The 25,953-nt window shown below is 38.9% G+C and overlaps 2 protein-coding genes across 2 annotated transcripts; both read left to right on the top strand.

Annotated features, from left to right (window-relative positions):
* Window positions 1-1,480: 1,480 nt before the first annotated feature.
* On the top strand, window positions 1,481-17,877 carry LOC143850076 (uncharacterized). The gene is made up of 5 exons (XM_077359389.1): window positions 1,481-2,040; window positions 14,290-16,587; window positions 16,676-16,987; window positions 17,082-17,181; window positions 17,275-17,877. Exons 1-5 carry the CDS (start codon window positions 1,481-1,483, stop codon window positions 17,875-17,877), a joined length of 3,873 nt encoding a protein of 1,290 aa, XP_077215504.1.
* Window positions 17,878-18,344: 467 nt separating this feature from the next.
* Window positions 18,345-21,122, top strand: LOC143850077 (uncharacterized). Its single transcript, XM_077359390.1, has 11 exons — window positions 18,345-18,680; window positions 18,789-18,989; window positions 19,092-19,184; window positions 19,274-19,372; window positions 19,466-19,729; window positions 19,839-20,153; window positions 20,257-20,328; window positions 20,434-20,505; window positions 20,611-20,682; window positions 20,788-20,859; window positions 20,962-21,122. The coding sequence occupies exons 1-11, from the start codon at window positions 18,345-18,347 to the stop codon at window positions 21,112-21,114; spliced, it is 1,749 nt and encodes a 582-aa protein (XP_077215505.1). The 3' UTR covers window positions 21,115-21,122.
* Window positions 21,123-25,953: the final 4,831 nt, after the last annotated feature.

Raw genomic sequence — 25,953 nt, forward strand, 5'->3', positions numbered from 1 at the left:
TATACGCATAGTACCCATTAGATTGAGTCCGGAGCCCTACTTTGTTTTATATATTATGTATGTACGTACTGACTTAGTGAAATCCAACTAGGAAGTACCCGTGTTTATATATGTATATTGCATTCATATGGGGTTGAACATGTGTTGCTCACACATGTGGAGCCTAGAGTTAGGAACTTTGTCCCATTAGTAGACTAGGGTAGCTCATTTTATATGGCTACAACACGGTCCCAGTACACTCATCAGTCTGTCTTGAGTCGAGACTTCCTTGACTCCGCTAGATTAGAATTAGGGCTGGTGCCCTTGGTTAGGATGTATGTGTGTATATATATATATATATACTGATTATGTGTATTAGGGTTCTCCTCTTAGTTAGAATTCCTTATTCATTTCGATCAGTTGTATCCATTCGTTATTCAGATCTAGATCTAGTCAGTGGTTTTTGATCGCCATTACCCTGGCCAGGATCGGCCCTTCGATCTGTTGGTTATAGGGTCTGACCCGCTGTTATATGTTACCACCTGTGGTCAGTCCTTCATTTGTTTACCTTTCTTTGGTAGCCTATTTCGTTTACCGATTATGAATCGATTTTACCACCGTTATTTATGTACCTTCGGTTGAGTTGTGGGAATCCTTTCTAGCGTCGTCATGCTGCCGGATTTTATCCAGAATATTTTTGGCATGATCGCTATCCTTTATAGTTAGTTAAAAACCATGAGTTTGCCTTACCTCGATCTTCTTGTATAGCCGTTATGCTGCCGGATTTTACCGGGAACATTTTGAGCATAACTGCTATTCTTCAAAGTCAGGGATAGACCATGAGTTTGTTGTATCGTGATCTTTTTTATTTATTCTTATTTATCCATTTGTGGATTATCATCAGATTCTTGACTTTTGTCATAATCTATTTTTTTGATCTTTTGTGCATATAATTGATTCATATTTTCCGTCATGGATTTACCTTTCTTATATCATGATCATTGATGGATTAGCTAAATCTTGCCTATCTGTCGCGAGTGCATAACTGTTGTTGAGGTCCAAACTCATTTAGTTTAGGGGTGTTTATCATTCTTAACTTTTTCATACCCCAAAAGAGAGCAGTCATATTCCAAAAAGACTTAAAGGGATAAATTGAAGATTCCTTGAGATCCTGTTGGTGTAGGTCATGTTATCAGTGCCTACCTTTCCTTGACCTTCATAGATTGACTTACCTGTTTTGTAATTCAAACATGTTCAAGACTGTTTTTGCCTCTATTAGTACAAGATATTTTATCTCTGTTATCATCCATTTAACCTAGTGTTTTAACCTCCATTTCAGGATTCTAAAGAGTGCAAATCACTGTTCCTAAAAAGACAATCTTAGCCAAACCTGCTTGGTCTAGATCATCTTCGATATCTAGACTCAGTTGATCCTCTCATTACATCGAGAATACCTTTACTCTCTTTGTCTGAGCTATTTGAATTATCGGAGGTTCATCCAATGGCTGACCCAGTTGATCCTATGATAGCTATTCAAGAGATGCTGAAAAATCTTACTCGCGACATGGCGAGCATGAAGGAAGAGATGACCCATTTAAAAGTTCAAAGTACTGACAAGGCCCCCAATTCTAGAGAGCCAATACCCCAATCTCCTCGAGTTGCGTCTCCAAATTCGAACAGACCAACCGTTTCGCCATTTGAAGTCAATTTAGAAGATGAGCAATATGCTGAAGAATATGGTGTACCTGTGGTCAGTAAAGAGAAAGATATGTATGACAAGTTAGAGAAGGAGATGTACGACAAGTTCAGAAAGTTGGCTCAAGATGTAGAGAATATGAAATTTCAGGGACCAAAGAAGTTCGATATTTCTGAGTTTATGATACCTCCTGAGGCTATTCTGCCACCCAAATTCAAAACCCCTGACTATGATAAATATGATGGGACTGGGTGTCCTCGGGGTCATGTAGGATGGTTCATAAGACTTTCCCAACAACATGGACTCAACCCCGAGCAGATGGCACAACTATTCCCTGTGTCCCTTGTGGGAATTGCAAAACAGTGGTTCTTGCGCTTGAAACCCGAAGAAGTCAGAACTATGGAGGCCATAGCAAACAAACTTGTCGAACAATTTTCGATGGAGGACGGGATAGAGGTTACGAAGAGGGATTTGAAGCAGTTGAAACAAGGTCCGCAGGAGACCTTTACCTCTTTTATCCGGCGATGGAAAAGAAAGTTAGCGCAATTGAGTCAAGCACTCTCAGAGGCAGATCAAATCAAGCTGGTAGTAAAGAGCCTATCCCCCGAATATTTTCATTTCATGGCACCTCAGCACTACACAAGTTTTGATCATCTGATAAAGACGGGAACTCAAACTGAAGATGCTTTGGTAAAAGGCCTGAGGTCCAAGACTTTATCTGATACCACAGAGGGGAAAAGACCTATGGTCGAGTCAAAGGAGGTACATAATGTCAATTCTGTTAGGACTCCAGTCAAAACAGTATTGGAAGGGGAAGAATCAGCAGAAAAGAAAACAAGAAAATTTACTCCGCTTCCTTGCTCGTTATCCTACATTCTTAGGAGATTGATCAAGGACAACAAGATTGAATTGCCTGAACAAAGAGTCCTACCTAATCCTCTGCCTAAGAATTGGAGAAAGAATTTATTTTGTGCATATCATCGTGGTTCGGGCCATACGACTGATAAATGTTATACTCTGAAGCATAAAGTGCAAGATATGATCGATGAAGACAAGCTCACTATTGAAGAGCCTTTCGATGCGCATGCTGTCTCTCCGCTAGCTTCGATAAATGTCATTTCTACTGAAGGAGCAATCTTGGATCCTGCATCCCTTATTCGCCCTATTTCTGAGACGCCACTTGTCCCATCCGGCACTCGATCTGTAGAAGAATCTGTTGAGAGGACTACACTTGTCAGAATGGAAAACTGGATGGTCAAGCTCTTTGGTCAGGTGGCTATGCTAACTGAGGAAGTAAGAGAGATGAAAATTCAAATGCAGCACTTGTTTATTAAATGTGACTCTGCTCCGAAGCAACTTGTTGATATGGGTACTATGACAGAAGAGGCCTCTGTTCAGAGTTTAATCCTTGATAGATATGTTGATTTGCATAATGGGAAAAAGCCTTACATTGCTCCGAAGGAAGTTAGAAGTGTTAGACCTTCTCGACAACCTCTTAAGCAGGCTTTCATTGCTCCGAGGGAGGTTAAGAATGTTGGACCTTCTCACCAACCTTTAAAGAGGCCAGTGATAGAGGAAGAAAAGATGGGTCAGAAACGAGAAAGAGAATTCACTCAAATGCCTTGTTCTCTTATAGTCATCATGAAGAAATGGGTCAGTGAAGGTTGTTTGAGGCTTCCAGATATTAAACCTGTGCCTGTACCATTCCCCAACAATTGGAGGATGGATCAATACTGTGAGTATCATAGAGGCCCGGGTCACCTGACAGAGAATTGTTTAGCTTTGAAACATGCAATCCAGAGCCGGATAGAGAAAGACTCTTCTGCTCTTGCTGAAATCTATGCTTTTGTGAACCAGGCGTTTGAAAGAACTATTCAACCTCCCAGAGATCCCGTCACTTATGTCACTCCAGAGCCAGAGAATAAGTTGAAGGGAAAAGAAAAAATGTCAGAGTTTGAATATCTTGAGAATGTTCAGGCAGAGAAGGTGATGTCACCAGCCAGTTTTCAAAGACAATTTGGGCCAAGTCAACAGGACTTCAGAGGACCACCCTTTCCAAGGTTTCTGAACCAGGGTCGAACTCCTTAGCCAGCATTATCATGGAGGAAGGCGTGCTACTTGTGAACTTCAGTGCCAAGTCCTCGCCTCTGTTCAACTGTTATGTTTCAAGAGTCATGTGTCAAGTATCTTGTTTCAAGATTCAATTTTTGTTAAGTGTTTACCAACTCCTGTGTTGAAGGTTAGGGAGTCTTGTAAAAAAAAAAAAAAAAGAAAAAAAAAAAGAAAAAAAGAAAGAATGTGTTTCGTGTTTGTTAAGTCTTTAGTGTTCAGAGTCAGTGTTCTATTTTCTGTCAAATCAAATGTAAAGCTCATAGAGGCGTGTCTGTGAGTCATCTATGTACTTTAAAGTCTTCAATTCAATATAGCATTTGGTTCTGTATCTTCAATGTTTATGATTCACTCTTGGATTTAATGCTTAAAACAACTAAAGACACCCTTTTCGGATGAGAATGCAGACGAAATTCACCTCGAGATCTGAAAGATGGTCAAACGAGAGGAAGAGCGTCGAGCATAGCCACTTAAAGAAGAAATCGAAGTCATTAATAGTGGTATCGAAATCCGAAACTCGGGAAAGATGGAGTGGCAAAACTTTATCTCCCGAGAAGCGCAAAGAATTGATAAACCTGTTTAGAGGGGTTTGAGGTAGTCTTGCTTGATCCTATAAGGATAAACCAGGGGAATGCCCTGTCGTTGAGCAAAGCAAGACTTCATTGTCTTTAGACATCCAGTTGAAGAGAAATTTTTTAAAGAGTGAAACATCAGACATCCTATGGAGCTGATGAAATATTGAGAGAAGATTTTCGGGCGAGGAAGTTGTATGATAAATTTGAGCCCTAAGAAAAAGAAAAAAAAAAGAGAAAAAAAAAAGGAAAAAAAAAGAAGAAAGAGACAAGGAGTTGTGGAATCTTGAGCATAAATTCAAGATCTTCGAGATGGGAGTGGAGCGCAGCGGTTGAAGTTTTGCCTGACATGCCGTCAGATTCCAAAAAAATTTTAAGTCTTTGAATCTTAAGCAAAAGAGCTTGTACGCCAAATATACCAGGAGGCCATCCTTGATAGTCTGAACTTTTATAGCCAAAATCCTAATGTTTTAAAATCCATTTGTAAACCCTTTGGGCCAAAAAGTCAAATCAAACCATATTTTTTCTAACCATTTTATAAACCCGGGGCATTTTATGCACCCGAACTACGTCGGACCTGATCCCTAACTCTTCAGGGGTACGTAGGCAACTTGATTAATTCAAGTTCGGTCAAACCTTGGGATAAAATCCCTTTCAAAATTTTGAAGCTAAATGCTAAACCATTCTTTGAAAAACACCAAAGCGAATTACGCGGATCTGATCCTCCGTTTTTGGGGTACGTAGGTAGTCTGGCTAGACCAGATTCGGTCCAAATCGTTTGAACTTTAAATATCCCACCCTTTTGATCCCAAGCATTCCTAGAAAGTCTTTCTGGTGAAACAAGCAAAAGTTGAAACAAGTGGTCTTTTAGACCGAAAATTGGAAGGGCATTAGTTTTGACTTCTTTCGAAAAGAGAAATCAAGGAGACAGAGAAGCAACCTCTACACAGGGCACGATCCTGGAATCCGAGTCATGTCGACAAGACTTACTTTGATATCCTTTCAAACTAGGGGCATTAAAACCGAGCAACCCAAAGGGGTAATAACCATGACAGAAATCCCGATGGAGGAAACTAGAGCCTCTTGACATGGTTTTCGAGAGTACTCTAAGAGTGGCTAGCCTTACCATAATAAGATAACACATTTTATCTAAGGGTGAATCAAAAGTGAGTCAAGTCCCTTGAGAAATTTGAGTCTTCTTTGATTGAGTCTTTGGAAGTCTTTCTCTTATTTTTATTATTTTTTCTCTCTCAATGTCCGAAGTGTTTGGCACTGGAAGAGCGAGAGTATACCTTTTGAAATATGAAGAAATTCAGAGTAGATCCTGGTTTAGAAATCAAGGAAAGGGCAAGAGACATTTTGTTCCAAACTTGCCGGATGCATCAAAGCCTCAAGTAGTGAGCAATGAAAGAAAAAGAAATTCTCAGACTCATCCATTGTGGATACCCTTTTGCTTATATACCAAAGAAAGAACCCATGCAAGCTCAAGCTTTCTTGCCTACCCTGATTTTACTCTCTTATGAATCCTGTCATGGAAGTACATCATACTAGGGCCATCTTTTATGACTTGCGTCATAAAAGATATCAAATTCAAGATAATTGAGATAAATATTTTCAGCAAATAGAAGCAAGAGAAGCTTGAACGCTCTCTTGAATCAATTTCATAAATTGAACTCATTCTTTGAAAGAGTTAATGTTCCAGAAAATCTAGTACCCAGCGGAGTCTAGAATTCCTGCTCTTGCAGTTTTCAAATCTTAGCAGAATGCTTTTCCTCTCTTTAAAAGAGTCAATATCCAAAAATCCCATCAAGTTTTTCGAGTCTGGTCTTCAGTAATGATCATGCACTCCCACTTATTCTCGGCAGGAGATAGCTATGCTATCAATGAACTCGATATAAGATCGATAAACCTATCAATCATGTTTGCAAGCCCTTTGGGCCAAAAAAAATCTTTTTCTTTGTTAAACCCAAGCAAGGGGCATTTTTTATTTTTATTTTTATTTTTATTTTTATTTTTATTTTTTTAAGAAGAAAAAAAAATCTTTTGATTGTTAATCAGTGAGGTGCCAAGTAGTGGCCTGTTTATTTGTTGCTTGGTGAAAAGTAGTTTCGCCGTGGATTTGAAAATCAGGCGAGAAGTAGTTTTCCCGTTGTTTGGAAGATTGGGCGAAAAGTAGTTTCCCCATTATTTGGAAGATCGGGCGAGAAGTAGTTTCCCCGTTATTTGGAAGATCGGGCGAGAAGTAGTTTCCCCGTGGATTTGAAGTTCGGGCGAGAAGTAGTTTCCCCGTTATTTGGAAGATCGGGCGAGAAGTAGTTTCCCCGTGGTTTTTAAGATCGGGCGAGAAGTAGTTTCCCCGTTGTTTGGAAGATCGGGCGAGAAGTAGTTTCCCCGTTATTTGGAAGATCGGGCGAGAAGTAGTTTCCCCGTGGATTTGAAGTTCGGGCGAGAAGTAGTTTCCCCGTTATTTGGAAGATCGGGCGAGAAGTAGTTTCCCCGTGGATTTGAAAATCGGGCGAGAAGTAGTTTCCCCGTTGTTTGGAAGATCGGGCGAGAAGTAGTTTCCCCGTGGGTTTTAAGATCGGGCGAGAAGTAGTTTCCCCGTTGTTTGGAAGATTGGGTGAAAAGTAGTTTCACCGTTCATTTTGAGATTGGGCGAGAAGTAGTTTCCCCTTTGATTTGAAGGTTTTGAAGAGAAAAGTAGTTTCTCGATTATTTGAAGATTTTTAGAAGAGAAAAGTAGTTTCTCAATTATTTGAGGTTTTTGAAGAGAAAAGTAGTTTCTCGAAAATAGAGTTTTGAGGAGAAAAGTAGTTTCTCAATTATTTGAAGTTTTTGGAGAGAAAAGTAGTTTCTCAATTATTTGAAGATTTTGGAAGAGAAAAGTAGTTTCTCAAAGGCAGAGTTTTGGAGAGAAAAGTAGTTTCTCATTGGATAGAGTTTTAGAGAAAAGTAGTTTCTCAGATGTGGTTTTTGGAGAAAAGTAGTTTCTCAAAGAAATAGATTTTGGAGAAAAGTAGTTTCTCGTGTTTATGTTATTTGTCGGAAAAGTAGTTTCCTTTTGTTTTTGATTGTTTGAGAGAAAAGTAGTTTCGTTTGATCTAGAATGCTTATTTGAAAGCAGTTTCCCCATCATTTTGAATGCCTGAGGTGGAAAGCAGTTTCACCAGTATGATATGTTTTGTCGAGTTAAGAGTTTCAAGAGAGGCCATCTCATTGAGATATACCACTTGCAGAGTTAAGGGTCAGAGAGATACTATCTCCCTATTGCTTGCAGTTTTTAGAGTTTTCTTAAGAGTCTTTTTGGCCGGTTTACCTTTGTGTTTCAAAATCAAAACCCAAAAATTTGCTTTACTTTGTTTTTTGGGTCGATCAAAATGTGTTGTCTTGTCAGCTTTGTCATTCGTGTGACAAGCACACTCTGCCAAAGAGGGGCATCTGTAGACACCCCATTTTGACCGGACCTTAATTTCCTAAAATTAAATAAATTTTCGAAACCCGAACCTCAAATGCGTAATTTTTGAATAAATTTCTTTTAAATGTGTGCTCTAGAGTCCCAAATTTCATTTTAGCATAGTTAGAACTCTAATAAAGTGTCCGTAAATTTTCATTAGAAGCCGATGGAAATTGCCCAATAAACAAGCCGGGTTTGTGTTAATGGTGTAATTTCACTATGCAGTAGGGGAGTGTGTCATCATAGCAGGGGTTGCCCATAGAAGAAATGGGGTTAAGGATATCATTTTCCCCTGGGCTTGGTTTTACCCTGGGCTACCCCGTTAAATATAAAAGAGAGTCATAAATACATTATAGGTGGCTGTCCATGGAGAATAGGGGGGGTGCGAATCTACCACTTCTCTCTACAAGCCCCCCCATCGAATTAGGGTTTAGGAGGAGGCCATTTCGACAGAAAGGAGAAGAGCAGCTGCAGAGAGAGGGAGAAGAAGAGAGGCAGTTGCAGCCACCTCCCATCTCCACCTCCAAAGCCCCCATCTCCCTCCGACCAGCGCCATCTTCTCCGGCCCTCCGACCACCATCCCCATCTCCGGCCGGAGCTCCGCTCGGTCACCACCTCCATCCCATTTCTGCAACCCATTTCCACCTTCACTCCCACAATCCGCCTCCACCACCACGGATTCGGACCACCATTCTCCACCTCCTTCTTCCCCCTACCCAAATCAGCCACCACCCAAACCCTCTTCTCTATCTCAGACTTTTTCCCCAAAACCCATTTTTGAAAAACCAAACGTTCCTCCATTGTTCTCGGTCACCATCCCCATCACTGGCCGGCCATCGCCCAACCACCATCGCCCAACCTCCACCTCAAATCTGCAACATACCCACCACTACCTTCCCACACCCTTTTTCTTTTCTTTTTTCTGCAAACCCATCTTCCATCTACCACCATTTTTTTTCCAGCAAACCCCATTTATTCCCCTTTTCTATCATCTACCCCACCGACCATACCCATTTCCTCCTGTTCAATTCTATCTCCACCGCCACCATCAACCTCCACTAGCCGCAACCCCTTTTCTTCAAAACCCGTCCTCTGCAACTACACCTCCGACCCCATCTCCGGCCAACAACCCACCGGAATCCGAGCCACTACCTCCCCCATTCTATCCCCCTTATTTTTACCTCCAAACCCCTCTCCATCCCCATCTTTACCCGAAACCCATTTTTGAGCAAAAACCCCACTTCGAAAAAAAGAAGAAAATAAAACCCCCAAAACCCAGCCACCGAACCCATCTCCCTGATTTTCTTAAGTCTAAAACCCATTTTCTTTGCAACCCATCTTCCACTCCCATAACCAACATCTCCATTGATTCCGGCAAGCTTGCCGGAATCCGACAGACCACCACCACCGGCCATTCCACCTCCTCCACAGCCACCCAGCCTCTGCAACTCCGATCATTCATCCAACCTCCATCTCCGACCACCTCCATCACTTCCCTTAAATCCACTTTCATCCCTTCAAATTCCAGAGGAGAGCGAGAGAGAGGGTTTGAAAGAGGAAGCTGAGCAGAAAAGGGGAGATCTGAAGAGCAGGCCGACATCAACTTCGATTGATAGATCCGTACTCCATTCATCCAAATTCCGGTCACTCGCCTAAAAATCCGGTAAGCTCGCACCATACTGCAATCTGGCTCCGGCCACTATCAACTTTAATCCAGTAACTCCTCTACTCCCTTCTTTCATTTCACTCTTAGTGCTCTTTGTTCTATTATATTTGTTTTTGCTTCTTCCTCATATAATTCTATTTTGAATTGGGAGACAATTGATGAACATGTGATTTGCTCATGGTTTTGGTTTGTTGCACCAAATATCTTTGGATGCAAAATAGTGGCTTTGCATTCAGTTAGCATATTGGTTTGGCCGATTGTGATTTGAAGCTACATCTCTTGAAGCTATAATAGGTTAGTTCATGTCATTGATTTAGCTGATAAAATGGGCAGTTCATGTCATTGATTTAGCTGATAAAACGGGCATTGCTATGTTTAATAATTGTATAAGCTAAAGGTGTTTTTACTATCATAACTGATCGTCTCATATTGATAAATATCAGTCTTTTATTTCAGTCTCAGTTACACTGTGTCGGTCTTTGAGTTGCATAAATCTGTCTTAAGTGATGCACATAATCTATTCACACCTTGTTGTCCCCTGTTGTGTACGAATAAGTCCATATTTTAACCCATTTGCTTGGTACAAATAAGTTCACATTTCGGCCCCACTGTTGGCACAAATCTGTTTATATTTCACTCTCACAGTTTTTACATTTGAATCTGCACAGGTTGATGCCCTGTTATGTATTAAAATTTGTACAAATTGGAAATATCATTTAATGTGTTCGTATAATCTGTTGAAAATCTAATACTCTTCATATACTAAGCTTTGAGTTAGGTTTTGAAGATGGTGATGAATGGATTATTCAGGTGAGATTATCTTGAAGCTTATCATATTTGTTTAATTTTATTTAAATAAATTGTTTTAGGAAAGAAGGAGATCAGATGACTACTCTATTCGATATTATCGACATGAGTACTGTCTGATTTCAAGGCGGGATTAGAAATAATAACATGTGTATTATGATATCAGATGATTACTTTAGCATCATCTGATTTCATCCCCATATTGGGGTGGTGTTTGTGGTTGGGCATAGAAGTGTTTGATATTGTTTTTGCTTTATTAGGCTATCCAGCGGCTGGTCTGGACTAATTTATGTTGTTTATCATTTTATGATTGCTATAGGTTGTGTATTTTTTTTAATTGAAAATTCTTCTTTGCTTAACACTTGATTTATTTTTATAATAATTGAATGGAAATCTGAGTTTATTTGATAACTTTTTTCTTCACTTTGATTAGAGACTAACTCAGTCTTGTTAGAGCTTTGCTTGCTTGGGATCTTGGATCGTTTTCTCTCTTCTTGGGGCGCTATCTTTCTTGTTGTGGTTCGTCTCTTTGAGGCGTTAGTTGCTTGTTCGGGGTTTCCCCTTTTGGATTTAGGGCTTTGCCCTAGTTTGTGGTTGTTCTTGCGTGTTCCCTTTAAGATTGAAAACATTTAAAGGTTTAGAGTATTGGAAAAGCTTTAAAATCCAAAAACATTAGAAATTTAAAACTCAAAAACATTTGAAAACTTTAAAAATATCAAAAACATTTAAAAATATAAAAAACCTTAAAAAAATATATATAAAGTGTTGAGTGTTTCTTTTAGAAGCGTAGTTTGAGAGTTCGTTTCGAACTACGTTGGCTTGATCCTCTTCCACGAGGTACGTAGTGCAGCTTGAGATTCTTATCTCAGGTCCAGCCAAACTTTGTAAATAAATGCTTTAACCCTTTTTTTCTTCAAAGCCTTGTTTTCAACAAGATCTTCCTCTAGAGTTAGGAGTTTGTCCTAGATAGAGAGTTTTATAGTTAGGGAGTTTGTCTTGGATTTGTTGTGTGCTTGTTTGTGTTTGTTTTAGAGTTAGGGGTTTGTCCTAGAGTTATAGGAGCGCCTCCGTCCGGTCAGTTGGCGATTCACATCGCCGACTGATGACTAGGTCTAGGATGCGTTAGTTGATCCCATTGTTTTCCTTAGGACACACAGCCTAGTTACTCATAGGTTGTAGGAACTACCTGCATTAGCTTAGGGCTAACTTGCATTTAGTTAGGGCATATAGGGTGTCCTAAAATATACAATCCATTTGGAATTTAAATAATCGCACAATAAACTTTAATAAATAGTCCGGTCTTTTAGATCGAGTCTAGGATAGAGGTCTAGGTGTCTTAGGCATCCTAGCTTAGAATAGGTGCGAAGAACTACGTTGCCTTGATTCTCGTGGAGGCGGGGATACGTAGGCTTCTTTGGATGAATACCAGACCATCCGAGGACTCGGGCTAATAATTTAGAGTCTTAGGATTTGTTGTGTAGTTATTGTATTTCTTTTGATGTGTTTTCTTACTTTCTTGTGCAGACCGATACCTTTAGCTGTAGCATGCATGTGTTTGTCCATCAGAACTTAGACACCTGTTAGGCATGTCACTCATAACCTAGTTGTCATTAGGTGACATTTATTTCGGTTCTTTTGTGTGTGCTTATTTTCATCTCCGAGACATGCATGATTAGATAGACGTTTTCTCGGAGATGTGTGTTCCCATTTCATATGATTTTCGCCCAAAACTCTTCGAGGTTAATAATAAATGGCATAAGAGACCAAGTGTTCGCACTCGGGCGAATTGGGGGCGCTCTTCGGACCTTCTCCATTCGTCATCAGGCACGGACCTTCTGTATCTCTGGTTATCCATTGCAAACAGAGCATTTGTTTTGGTTCCATGGCGTGTCCATGGATGGCGACTCTGAGTTATTTTTAGATATATCTTGGTTTCGAGCCCTGGCTCCGGATCAGGATGTATCTCTTTCCTTTTATATCGCCACTCATGCTATGCTGTGAGGGTGGCATCCGTTTCGAGAGTTCCCTGGTAGAGCTCTCTTCCATTGTGGAGATCTTAGAGGATCGCTGTGGGGATCTCGCGTCCCTCGGCACCGTCCTCAGGATCGGGGTCCACACCCCTAAACTAGAAATAACATTGATTTATTCTTGGCTGACAAACAATGAGGCCCAATTTGGCTGCCTGAGCTGGGTACTTATGGCTTTGTTTTGCTGCACTTTGATGCTCACTGAATTCTTCAGTTAGTGGAATCTGAAAATACCTACAAATCTAAGTTGTCTACATGCAATTCTGGTGGGAGCCATTATAACAAGTCAAGCTTCACCGTCTGAGTTTATTTCAGGAATGTGAACCTCTCTGAATATCATGTTTCTTTCAATCAAGGGATCTTTCAATCAATGGATTCACATGCAAGTTCCTCGTTGACAAATTGAATGGTTCTTGTACATGCGCCTCTTTGAACTTTTAAACCGAAAGAAGCATTAGAACAATAGTTGATCATGTCACACCCCGACCCCACTGTGTAGATATTGTCCGATTCTAATAGAAGCATTAGAACAATAGTTGAGCAAGCAATAGTTGATCATGTCACACCTTGTGTAAGTAGCTTTCCTCTCGGAGTTTCTTGTAATTGCTTGCTCTGTATTGGCACCAAAAAAGTGCAAAATAATTGCACTTTCCCTCTAGCTTCCAACTCCAATCCACAACACAAATTTCATGTAGAATGGACTTTAGTTGCTGCCCAAAGGTCCAAGCAAGTTTAGACATGCTGAAGTTTCTGTAGACGTGTGTGCATCATATTGTTCTACATTTCAGCAAGTATTTCTTTCTGAAATTTTGCCTTGTTGCTGTCCAAACTAATGCAGCAAGCTACTGCTTGTTTGCACATGTTCGCTGTCCAAATTTTGGAAGTGATTCCATGAAGGCTAGAAGAGCAAAACCATAGCATCTTATCACAAAACTAATCATCACTTTTTTTCCATTGCTGTTTTGTTTTCAGTTTTTCACTTTCATAACAGACCTAAAGTGATTCTTTGTGGCTACCCAAAGAGGTCCAAGTTTCATGTATCCACTGCCCTAAATCTCAGGCTTCTTCAAGCCACGATCAAGTCAGATTGCTGAAATTTCAGCAAGCTAAAGTCAGATTGCCGGGATTGGAGGTGTTTTCGGCAATCAATTGGGAAGTTATCTTGCCTTTCTCAGGGCTGATTGGAGTTGCAGAGTCCAACTAACCAGAGGCTAGGGCTCATCTAGTGAGAATCTAATTATTCATGGAGTGATGTTTATTAACAGATATTTGGATTTGTGTACATGGAGACATGTTTATTTTTTTTATATATTAGTTTGTTTATTTTAGTTCCAATTCTTCATAGCTTGATGACCATGGCATGATCATGTCTCATAGCATTATCACTTTGACACTCAAATTCAGAGCTCCTGTGCTACCATGCCATTCCTTTCCATGTGACATATGTACAGTAATCTTGGCCGTTGCTTTGGTTGGCTACAAAGATCATTCTGATAGGACTACCTCAACATCTGCTAAAAGTTATCTCTCTCAGGATCATTCCATTTTTCCCCTACGCATTTAGCATTAAAAATTGAAAAGGCGTGCGGCGGAACTAAGTCAAATGACGCACTTTTTAAGGTGTTGTTATGGCCTCAAACCATGAATTGTGAAATACTTGTGTCCTGTTTGTTTCGGTAGAGAGGTTGGTTCTTGGTTCTAGAAGACGATGCTTTATCCATGTCTATAATTGGAATTCTTGAAGGAACGTGTAGTCCAAAGAGTCTTTATTGCACTATTTATGATCGTAGTTTTTTATTTCTCTCTTTTTATACTTCTTCAACAGATTTATTGACCATTAGAAGATATATGAAATGGACAAGAGTTGGATGAACAAGAAAAGGTATAACGCGAATCATACGCTTGGTTAAATTTTCAAGTCCTGTTTATAGAATTTGTAAATTTTTTATAGATAACGCTAGTTTTATTGGATTATGTAGGAATACAGTTGAATATGTGAATGGGATAAAGGAATTTCTAATATATGCTTTCAATAACTGTGTTGATGGGAAGATCTTGTGCCCATGTACCAGATGTGTTTGCTCCTACCGGGTGAATGCTAAAACGGCAAAGGAGCATTTATTTTGGAGGGGAATGATGAAGAATTATACAACTTGGGTTTTCCATGGAGAAAAATCATCACATTATACCTCTACTAGCCGGAATAGTGTGGTTGAAGAAGAGGATTCGAATGACGACATGCATGAGATGTTGGATGACATGCAAGAAGCTATGCAAGGTAGAAATCCAACAAATGAAGATAGAGGGGAGGGGGGTGTTGATGAAGCAGGTCTTTCATTTTACAATTTGTTAAGGGACGCCGAACAAGAGTTGTACCCTGGTTCTAAGATGTTTACGAAGTTGTCTTTTATAGTTGAGTTGTTTCACATTAAGTGCTTATGTGGATGGAGTGATAAATCATTCAACATGTTACTAGATTTGTTAAAGCGTGCTTTTCCTGAGGGCGTATTATTGCCGAAGAACATGTATGAAACGAAGAAAATCATTCGGGAATTGGGACTCCATTACGACATGATTGATGCATGCCCGAACGATTGTATGTTATATTGGAGAGAGACCGCCAATCTTACCTCATGTTACAAATGTGGTATCTCGAGATGGAAAACGGTTGAGAACAACTCAGATAATGAGGGAATAGATTCGTGCAAGAAAGGAAAGAAAATTCCTGCAAAGGTTCTTCGCCATTTCCCTTTGAAACAAAGGCTTCAGATGCTATTCATGTCATCAAAAACAGCGGCCTACATGAGATGGCATGATGAGGGCAGGAAGGAAGACGGTGTATTAAGACATCCTGCTGATTCCCCAGCATGGCAAGATTTTGACGTACAACATGAAGGGTTTAGTTTGGAGACTCGCAATGTTCGTCTTGGGTTAGCAAGCGACGGGTTCAATCCATTCAGGACCATGAGCATTACACACAGCACATGGGCCGTCATTCTTATTCCTTATAATTTGCCACCATGGATGTGTATGAAGCAACCCTATATGATGATGTCTTTGCTTATCCCTGGCCCACATTCACCTGGTAATGCAATTGATGTGTACTTGCAACCTTTGATTGAAGAGCTTAAGGAACTTTGGGTGCATGGGGTGGATACTTATGACCACTCACGAAAGGAATCTTTTAGAATGCGTGCAGCACTTCTATGGACTATTAGTGATTTTCCCGCTTATGCTATGTTGTCAGGATGGAGCACTAAAGGGGAAAAGGCTTGTCCTTGTTGCAATGTTGACACATGTTCTCAGTGGTTGACCCATGGAAGGAAGTTTTGTTACATGGGCCACCGGCGATTTCTACCAGAAGATCATAAATTTCGAGCAAATAGAAACCAATTCAACGGTGAACAAGAATGGAGATCTCCACCAAGAAGGCTGTATGGTTCTGATGTGTTGAAGCAACTACAGGGCTTAAAATTCACATTAGGGAAGGGTCAAAAGAGGAAGAGACAAGAGAAATCGCCGAGGAAGAAAAAATTTCCGAAGAAGAAAAGTTCAACGGAGAATAAAAATTCACCGAAGAAGAAAAAATTACCAAAGATTACACTATTACTGGGGCCGAAAAAATGGGTGAAGAAGAAAAACCCACCGTGGAAGAAAAAAAGTATCTTCTTTGAGTTGCCATATTGGGAAACTCTTCTTTTGCCTCACAATCTTGATGTGATGCATATTGAGAGGAATGTGGGCGACAAAGTGGTCGGTACGTTGTTGAATATTACAGGAAAAACAAAGGACACTGAAGAAGCTCGTCTCGATCTAGAAGAAATGTCTCTAAGGTCAAGGGATAGCTTCACGATGAGTAGGAAACAAAAGAAAATTTTTTGCGAAGTGTTAAAGCGAGTGAAGGTCCCAGATGGGTATGCTGCTAATATTTCAAGATGTGTCAATCTTGAATCACTGAAGATTTCAGGACTAAAGAGCCACGATTTTCATGTTCTGATGCAACAATTACTCCCATTAGCTATACGACCAACGTTGCCAAAGAAAGTCAGTTCAGTCCTCATTGATTTATGTAATTTCTTCAAGGAGTTGTGTTCTAAAGTTTCGACGGGAGAACAGTTCGAAAGACTATCATCTCAGATTGCCGTGACTCTTTGTTGTCTCGAGACTATATTTCCCCCTGGTTTTTTTGATATTATGGTGCACTTACCCATTCATTTAGCATATGAGGCTAAACTAGCTGGACCTGTACACTACCGCTGGATGTACCCCGTCGAGAGGTAAATATTATTAAGTCTATTAGTTGTCATTTTAATGGTAGTGTTTCAACGTCTAAAATAAAGATAAATCTATATCGTAACGTCACAGGTACCTCCTCACGCTAAAGTCATATGTGCGCAATAGAAGTCGTCCTGAGGGATCAATTGCAGAAGGGTACCTAGCGGGCGAATGCCTCACCTTTTGCTCGAGGTACTTGCAGAGTGTTGAGACACGTTTCAACCGACCATTGAGGAATGACGACAATAGGGCGCATGTAGCCGAAGAACATGTGTGGGGTGTGTTTTCCCACACAGGTCGTTTGTTTGGTGGTCCCAACATTGATGATCTAGATGAAGCCACATTGACACTAGCACATAGATATGTGTTAGACAACTGCAATGAGATCAGTGAATTCCATCTGTGAGTTAATTTCTCAACTTAGCAAATCTATCTAATGTTGTCGAATCGATTATATCACCTCTGAAACTTAGACATCTTTACAATTTATATGTAGTGCACATATCGATGCCATTCGGGAGCAACATCCCCGTGGCCAACAATGGGACATAGAACGCATTCATAATACAGAATTTCCGGAATGGTTTAAAGGCCAAGTAAGTAAATAATATAATAGTTTCATTGTAATCAAATGTTAATATGCACCTAATTAATTTTCATAGTATTGAAATGTTATGCTTAATTAATAGGTTCAGAAGTTGCGGGATGAGGGGAATGAGCCAGTGTCGGAAAATCTTCGGTGGTTGGCGCGTGGTCCATCACCAAGGGTAAAGAACTACAATGGTTGTCTCATAAACGGTTTTCGTTTTCATACCAAGATGCTCGAGAGGAAAAGGAGGACGCAGAATAGTGGCGTCATTTTGGTTGCGAGAACCCCAAACTATTCAAGTAGAAAAGACAAAAACCCCATTCATGCGGACAAAAGTTACTATGGTGTTTTGACAGATATTTTTGAATTAGACTATTGTGGAAGCAGAAAAGCACTGCTATTCAAATGTGAATGGGCTGACTATCAAGCTGATAGGGGTGTTAAGAAGGACCCCCTTGGATTCACCCTTGTCAATTTAAAGCATTGTCGCAAGGATGATCCTTTTGTGTTGGCAGCTCAAGTACATCAAGTTTTCTACGTACAAGATCCCACAAATATAGATTGGTATGTGGTTAAGAAGACGACACCTAGGGATTTCTTTGATACAGAAGAGGAAGAATGTAGGGATGATTTTGAGACTGTCGATGCGAGCGAGGCACCACTTACTGATGATCTTATAGATATTTGGGAAACGTCGGAGTGAAGATGGGGCATATATTGTTGCGATGTTTATATCTTTTTGTAATGAAGACACTTGTTTGATACTTAAGACATGTTTATGACAGTTGGTTCTAATACGCCGATTTTTGCCTTGTTTTGATTGTTGGAATTGATTGGAATACTTAAGCACACTTTTTATTATGGAAATATGTCGATTGTTTGCATTTTCTTTTTCCTTTGAGCCAATTTTGATGAACTATTTAGATTTTTTAGTACAGATTTCGACCACTGAATCTTGGCCAATTACATTGACAAAAATAATCAAGGAGGAAGCAGGCATTTCATATCCCCATCCACATTTTATGTAAGTGATTTAAAAACATATTATCATATTTTTCTTTATTCTTATGGTTATCTTGGTTCATTATTATGATAAATGAGCATGCATACTGTTATGATGAATTTTGTCCACTACAGCTTCACAGTATGAAAAGAGGCAGGGAGTTAAATATGTCACAGGTTCAAGAAGAGGGGGTCATCGAAGCCCAGGAATCCCATCAACATGACTCAATGGACTTACAACATGTGGCATCGGAACCCCAAGAGGAGACCTCATCGAAAAGTAAGAAAAAGAGAGGACCCACAAAATTGGACTATTTATTCAAGATGGAAGGTCGCTTTACTGTGAAACTAAATGCATACAACCAAGTAGTTGGAAAAAATGCTGGCAAATGTGGAAAGTTCTTGGGTATTATTGCTAAGACTGGGACTTTACTACCCATTGACGTGTTTTCTTGGAAAAATATGCCAGAATCTAATAAAGAGGATGCATGGAGTACATTATTGGTATGTATTAGGAGATAAAGTTGATTATCCTTCTATAGTGAATATATTATTTTATCTTATGCTGTAACTATATCTTAACCATGCCACTTTTAATTTTGATATATGTAGGAAAAGTTTGATGTTCCAGAAGATGGAAAAGAATGGGCGATGAGCCAATTAAATGAAAAATGGAAGGACCACAAGTACCAACTAAGAAGAAAATACTTCAATGAAACAAGTGATGAAGTGATTTTTCCACCTCAGCCTAATAAGATTGTCGAGTCACAATACATTAAGTTGTGGGAACATTGGAAGAGTGATGAGTTCAAGGTATTTATATAGTTCTTAATTAACTATTGAAAGGGTGATTTTCTTAATGATATTGGAAGGGTGACCTTCCCAACTAATTAGACTATGAACTCGATATTGCAGGCTCAAAGCACAAAAAATACTTCAAATCGCAATCAGTCTTGGACACCACATACGGGTGGATCTAAGGCATTCGCTGTTATTACCGAGGAAATGGTAACTTTTAATTTGAATATTTGTTCTTTCTTGAATTTGCAATTGATCTTAATTAATAAACCTTAATTTTTCTTCTATGTTGATGATAGGAGGAAAAGACGAAGAAACCATATGGGTGGGATGAATTATGGATCATGACCCATACTCACAGTGATGGGACCTTTGTTGAAAATTCAAGCGATGCTATTGTATGTTAATAATGTGCATACCAAACGGTTCACTTTCATTCCTCACTTGTTGATAAGGCAGTCTTTAACAATTTATTTGCATTCTTATTGTAGGCAAAAATACGCGAGCTTCAGGAAACACAACCAATGGAGATCTCACAGTGTAACCTGGCTTCCAAAGACGACATCCTCAGCAAAGCTTTGGGTCCGGATAAACATGGTCGTGTTCGTTGTTTAGGGCCGGGCCCAACCCCATCTTCTCTATGGGGGAAAAAACCCCGTCGTGAGACAAGTAAGTCTAGATGTGAGGTATTAGAGAAGGAATTAGCCGCGATGAAAGAGGAGATGAGGCAGATGAAAGACATATTCATGCAAAATGTAAGTATTCATAGTTATATTATGGTTTATATTTGTTGGGAAGTGATATATCCGCTCCTTTTATGTATATGGCATACAAATGTATGATTTTTTTATTAATTAATGGTAGGGTATTATTGGAGGGGAACATAATTCACCGAATCAACTGCACTCGTCTGTTGCAAGTCGCATTGATCAGCCTAATGCTATGGACAGTCCTCCTATTACTCCTCATATTGTTCTTCCTACTCACGTTGCTCCCCTTTCCGCTCCTATTGACTCTAGTATTCCCTCTGTTCTTCAAAGGCCTCTTTTTGTTCCTGCTACTACTAATTCTCCAATTGCTCTTCCTACCAATCTTCATGTTCCTATTGCTCGGCATACCACTCTTGTTGGTGCTAACACTCCTCGTGCTTCACCTCGGACTAAGGCTCGTAATAACCAGGTATTTATATTTTTTGTTGTGCAAGTTTAAGTACATGATAGTTCTTATTACTGATTGAATGAAGTTCTTATGTGCACCATATTTATGATTTAATTATTTTCAGATTCAGCATACCGCTCCTGTTGCTGCTAAGACTCCTCGTTCTTCACCTCAGACTAAGGCTCGTAATAACCAGGTATTTATATTTTTTTTGTTATGCAAGTTTAAGTACATGATAGTTCTTATTACTGATTAAATGAAGTTCTTATGTGCACCATATTTATGATTTAATTATTTTCAGATTCAGCATACCGCTCCTGTTGCTGCTAAGACTCCTCGTTCTTCACCTCAGACTAAGGTTCGTAATAACCAGGTATTTATATATTTTTTGTTATGCAAGTTTAAGTACATGATAATTCTTATTACTGATTAAATGAAGTTCTTATGTGCACCATATTTATGATTTAATTATTTTCAGATTCAGCATACCGCTCCTATTGCTGCTAAGACTCCTCGTTCTTCACCTCAGACTAAGGCTCGTAATAACCAGGTATTTATATTGTTTTTGTTATGCAAGTTTAAGTATATGATAGTTCTTATTACTGATTGAATGAAGTTCTTATGTGCACCATATTTATGATTTAATTATTTTCAGATTCAGCATACCGCTCCTGTTGCTGCTAAGACTCCTCGTGCTTCACCTCAGACTAAGGATCGTAATAACCAGGTATTTTTTTTTTTTTTGTCCAAGTTTAAATATATGGTAGTTCTTATTAGTGAATGAATGAAGTTCTTATGGGCACCATATTTATGACTTAATTGTTTTCAGATTCATGTATGTATTCCCTGTAAGTTGATGAATTTTGAAGGCGATGCTGTGGCAAAAGGGTTCCTCAAAAGTGAAGATCCCAACCAAATTGTAGGGGGAAAAAAATTGGGTGAGGGATGGTGTGAAGTAACGATCAATGGAGGTATATCCTGAAAAGCAAAGTTGCCAAGATCGTATGGAAAACTTAAAGTCATCGGCGATGTCTTAGGAAGTAACGTTGCTTGGCCTCGTGCATTTGTAAGTGTATAATTTGTTTTGAAAGGCAATTTAAATTCTTAAAATGGGTTTACTTTATATGCATTTGTTCATTTATACATGGTATGTGTTTGTAGGTTAAATTGTTAACTCGCAAATGATAATTGGAATTGACGAGATGATGAAGAGGAGATGAAGAAGATGATGAAGAGAGGAGAAGATAAAGAATGTTGACCAATATATAATATTTTGTTTTGATATGGTTGGGAACAATGTAGCTACTATTTTGTTTTGATGTGGTTGGGCACTTTGTTTTTATGTGGATGGGAATAATATAGTATTTTGTTTTGATATGTGGTTCGGAACATATATTGTAGTATTTTATTGATGGAACAATTATAAGATGTTAGCTATGGACGAATCGTGAATTCATAAATATTCTAAATTTAGATAACTTTTTTTTATTTTTATATGTTGTGGGAAATGGGTGTTATAATAGAAATTTTGATAATATGTTTAGATTGTTTGTGGAAAGTACATGTATCATATAGGTCACAAGAAATGGTTATTTATAATGGATTTTTAAAAAAAAAATTGAGAAGTCTATCCCTACAGATTTTATTTTGCATTTATGCAGGGAAAGAACCTTTTAGCTACGGCTGAGTTTAACTTATCTGTAGGGAAAAGTGCCTTTTTCCTACTTTTTTCCTGAAAATATGTAGGGAAAAACTCCTTTTGCCTACTTGTTTTTTACCAATCCGTAGGGAAATCCCTCTTTTCCCTACGGTTTTTTAAATTTTAGTAAGGAAAACTAATTGGAAAAAATATTTTACCTACAGTTTTTATATATTCCGTATGGAGAAACACCATTTTAACTACGGATTTTATGAAACACCGTAGGGAAAATCACATTATCCCTACGGATGTTCTGGATATTTAGTAGGGATAAACACACCTTTACCTACGGCGTTATGCATTTACGTAGGGAATGTTCAACACTTCCCCTACGGATTATTCCGTAGGTAAAAGTAGTATATCCCTACGGCACACAAAATCCGTAGGGAAAAGGCTTTCCCTACCCCCACCTAGCCTACGGAAGGTGGGATGGGCAAAATCCGTAGGGAAAGGTCTATCCCTACGGAGTTTGATACTTTTCCCTACGGTTTTTTCCGTAGGGAAAGGCCGGTTTTGTTGTAGTGGCATCAAGTTTTCCCTATCCGACGGTGACGGCTAAGGCCTAAGGTATGCTCTCTCTCTCTCTCTCTCTCTCTCTCTCTCTCTCTCAAACCCCTTATTGAATATGGCAGTACTTGTATGGCTTGTGTGCTGAAAATGGTAGCAAAAATTGACATGGTTTTGGGGCCTAAAAAGATTTCATGATCATGATTTTTTATTTTTTTTGGATCTAGGGTTTCATGATCAAGGTTGTGGGTTATTTTTGACTGGATTATACCTATTGAATTGAATGGATTCCTGCTTGCTGAAGTTTTTGAATTTTCTGGATCTCTGCATATTTCAAGTGCATTTTTTCAATTTGAGTTCCAAAATTTCTTCAAAATAGGATAATTCTGAGTGTATTTAGTTCTAATAATGTTGAATGTTTCACATTCAATTGCTCATGATTTTGAACTTCAATAATTGTGTAATTTTTTTTTCTCCAAGCTGTCTCTGAGAGATACATCCTTGAATTTTTCCTAATCTAATTATAAATTTCATGAAAGTATCTTAGTGAGTTCAAGATCACTTCATTTTCTAAAATCTATTTGTTGTGCATTCTTTAATTTTAAGAAGCTTATGGAATTATTATTTCCCATGATTATATTTTTGGCCTTTAATTAACAGATCCGTAACATTTGTGTTTCTTTTGTGCTTAGTTTTGAGGATTATTTCTCAATTGTTGAGATCTAATAGATATCCACATTTTCCTATCTCCATGTGTCAACAAAATTGAAAACCTGTTTATCAAGTGTTAAAAAAAAAAAAAAAGGAAGAAAAATATTGAAAGCTTGTTCTAAATATCATTTTACTACGTGTTATTATCATTTTCTATTTTGTCTCTAAAATTCAAAAGAGACTAGCTACTATTCAAATTTCCAATCTAATGTTTTATGTCTATCTCTTTTGGCACACTTAAAAGTTGTTGTGAGTCACCCACTGAGGCCCAGATTATTACAACCGATCGTGACTGCGAAACTGATTGTTGGACTCAAATTTAAACATAATTTTGATTCCAATAATCGGTTGGGCACTCATAATTGGGTGTCATAATCTTAAACGAACAGGGCCTAATTGTGCCTTGGTGTGAATATATGAATTTGTTTTGATTTTGCATATAAAATCGAAAATGTAGGAGACTTAGGTTATATTTTTGTGTTTGGGACTTAAATCTAAGAATTAGGTTTCGGATAGTATTAATGTGGATTGTCTGTTGAAAATGAGTTTATTAGGAAAAATGATTAACTATTTCGGTGGATATTATAATAATATTTTATTGAACTCAGATTTACATTTACTTTTGAGTCCAATACTTGGCTTGGGACTCACAATCCGTTCTCAAAATCTAAAACAAACGCCCCCTAAACCTTAAGGTTGTGTTTGGATGATTGAAATCAGGAAAAAGAGTCGATGAGGAAAAAATAAAATAAGAAAGATGATTCCTAGACTCAAGGGCGCCCTTGCAAAATAGAGAGGAAAGGGCACTCCATTGGTCCATGTCATTTTTACTCAACCGGGATTTTTTCCCTTTTAGCACATATATTATGATGTGGACCAATTGGAGCACCCTTTCGGCTTTATTCTGTAACGGCACCCTTAAGTCTAGCGTTCCACAATAAAAAAAGAATTAAAAAAAAAAGAGAGAGAGAGGAAAGATAGACTGAAGGGCGCCTTGGCAAAAAACCAGTTACAAGGACACTCCTATTGCTCCTTATAAGCAAAGTGCATTGATGATTACAGTTGTCAACGTTATTTTCATATTTCTTTTGTGTAACTTTCTTGCTGGGGACCAATGAGAGTTATGTTTTTGGAAGGGTGCCCTTCAGTCTATCATTCCTCTAAAAAAAATCTAATAAAAATTTCATTCCGAAATAACATCTTGCTTTGTACCTCTAATTCTCTTCTGTTGTTTTTTCCAACCAGTCATGCGGAATTGCAACGGGAACGCACGCGAAATCCAGATATATCTTGATGGATAGGGGTACGCCTATTGTTGGGTTCATAAAATCTTTGCCGATAGTGAGAGCATACTTTGGAGCATTATAAATAGAGGAATGCCAAACTAAAGGGCGTTCTTGCAAATATCAGCTAAAAGATCTTCCCCATCCAAGAACATTAATACCAAGAGCAAAAATGGCCTCTTCAATAGCAACAACAACTCCTCATCTAAGCGTCTTACCAACGAAGAATTGAGGCTAGAGAGGGAGATTATTAGGATAATCGATAGTGGGAATACCGAGTACCTAAACCCTAATTCTCCTCAGGGCGTTATAATTGGTGATCACCATATATACATTGCATTCCATGTTGATAGGAATTCAGACTATCCGGTGTGGCTAGGGCTGCAACTCGGGTCGGGTTTGAAGAACCCAACCCTACCCGAGAAATATCTTGGGTCGGGTCGGGTCGGGTTTTTTTCCAAAAAACCCACGATTCCCAAACCCGGCCTACCCATGATAAATATCGGGTCGGGTCGGGTCGGATTTTTAAACGTTGACGCAATTTTTTAAGGAAAACTCTTGTTTGGCAAGGCAACTCAACTCATATAAGTAGAAAAACTCAAGCATGGCAAACTCTATAGTGCATTAACTAATAACTAGTCCAAATAGAATAAATTGATGCATTACCATTTGAAAATGATTATACTCATATGAGATAAACAACAAACTATTTAGTTGAAACTTGAAACCATAGAGCTAAAGGGGGGAAACGAACAAAAGATGGAAATAGTCCCTGTGATTGCGTGCGTGCGTGAGTTTTACTTTTAAGTTTTCACTTTTAAAGTAACAAAGTTTTAGAGAGAAAAAAATACACATTATAACTTAAGTAACTCGGGTTGGGTCGAGCCCCTTCAAACCCGGCTCGAACCGAGATTCATGCGGGCTTTTGGATCGTAGATCCGGCTAGACCCGAAACCCGAGAAACATGAACCCAACCCAAGCTATTTTCGGGTTGGATCGATGCGGGTCTTGTAAAACCCGACCCAAGTTGCAGCCCTAGGTGTGGCAGTGGCACGACCACATTATCCTCTCCGATGAGGAGAATGGGTATAGGCGGGAACACATTTATGGACATTATTATGAGAGATTGGATTCCTAATTCGGTATGAATGACGGAAACGAGAATTACGATGAGGAGAATAAGAAATGAAGCCGAGCCATGAATTTGGGGCTGGGCTATCTAATTGGCGATGCAAGTTCGTTCAGTGGTAGGATTCTTGACCGGAATCGGAATGTGGGTTCGTCATCGAAATAAAGTATAGGGTTTTTTTTCTGTATTTTTTTGTATTTTTTTATTTACCGGAGGGGCTGGTTTGCGGTTGTATTTTGTTTGTGATGGGGGGTTAAAAATACCCTTGTTGGGGTTTCCTTAATTTTACAGTTTTCTCTTAAATGGGATTAATATATTTGCCCCCATATAAAGGTTTTTTTATATGAATTAATTTTGGTTTTTTTTCGGTTTCTGGGAATTTTGTAGTAATATGATATTAACATTCATAGGCATGTAAAGATGAGAAGTGGAAGAACTTTGCCGGAATGTGAATGTGAGCATGGTCTAACCATATGTGTTAATTATCAATAT

This window comes from Tasmannia lanceolata, unplaced genomic scaffold (assembly GCF_043159265.1).
Source record: "Tasmannia lanceolata isolate RefF3 unplaced genomic scaffold, GAP_Taslan_0.1 ptg000018l, whole genome shotgun sequence".
In the NCBI taxonomy this organism is placed as follows: domain Eukaryota; kingdom Viridiplantae; phylum Streptophyta; class Magnoliopsida; order Canellales; family Winteraceae; genus Tasmannia; species Tasmannia lanceolata.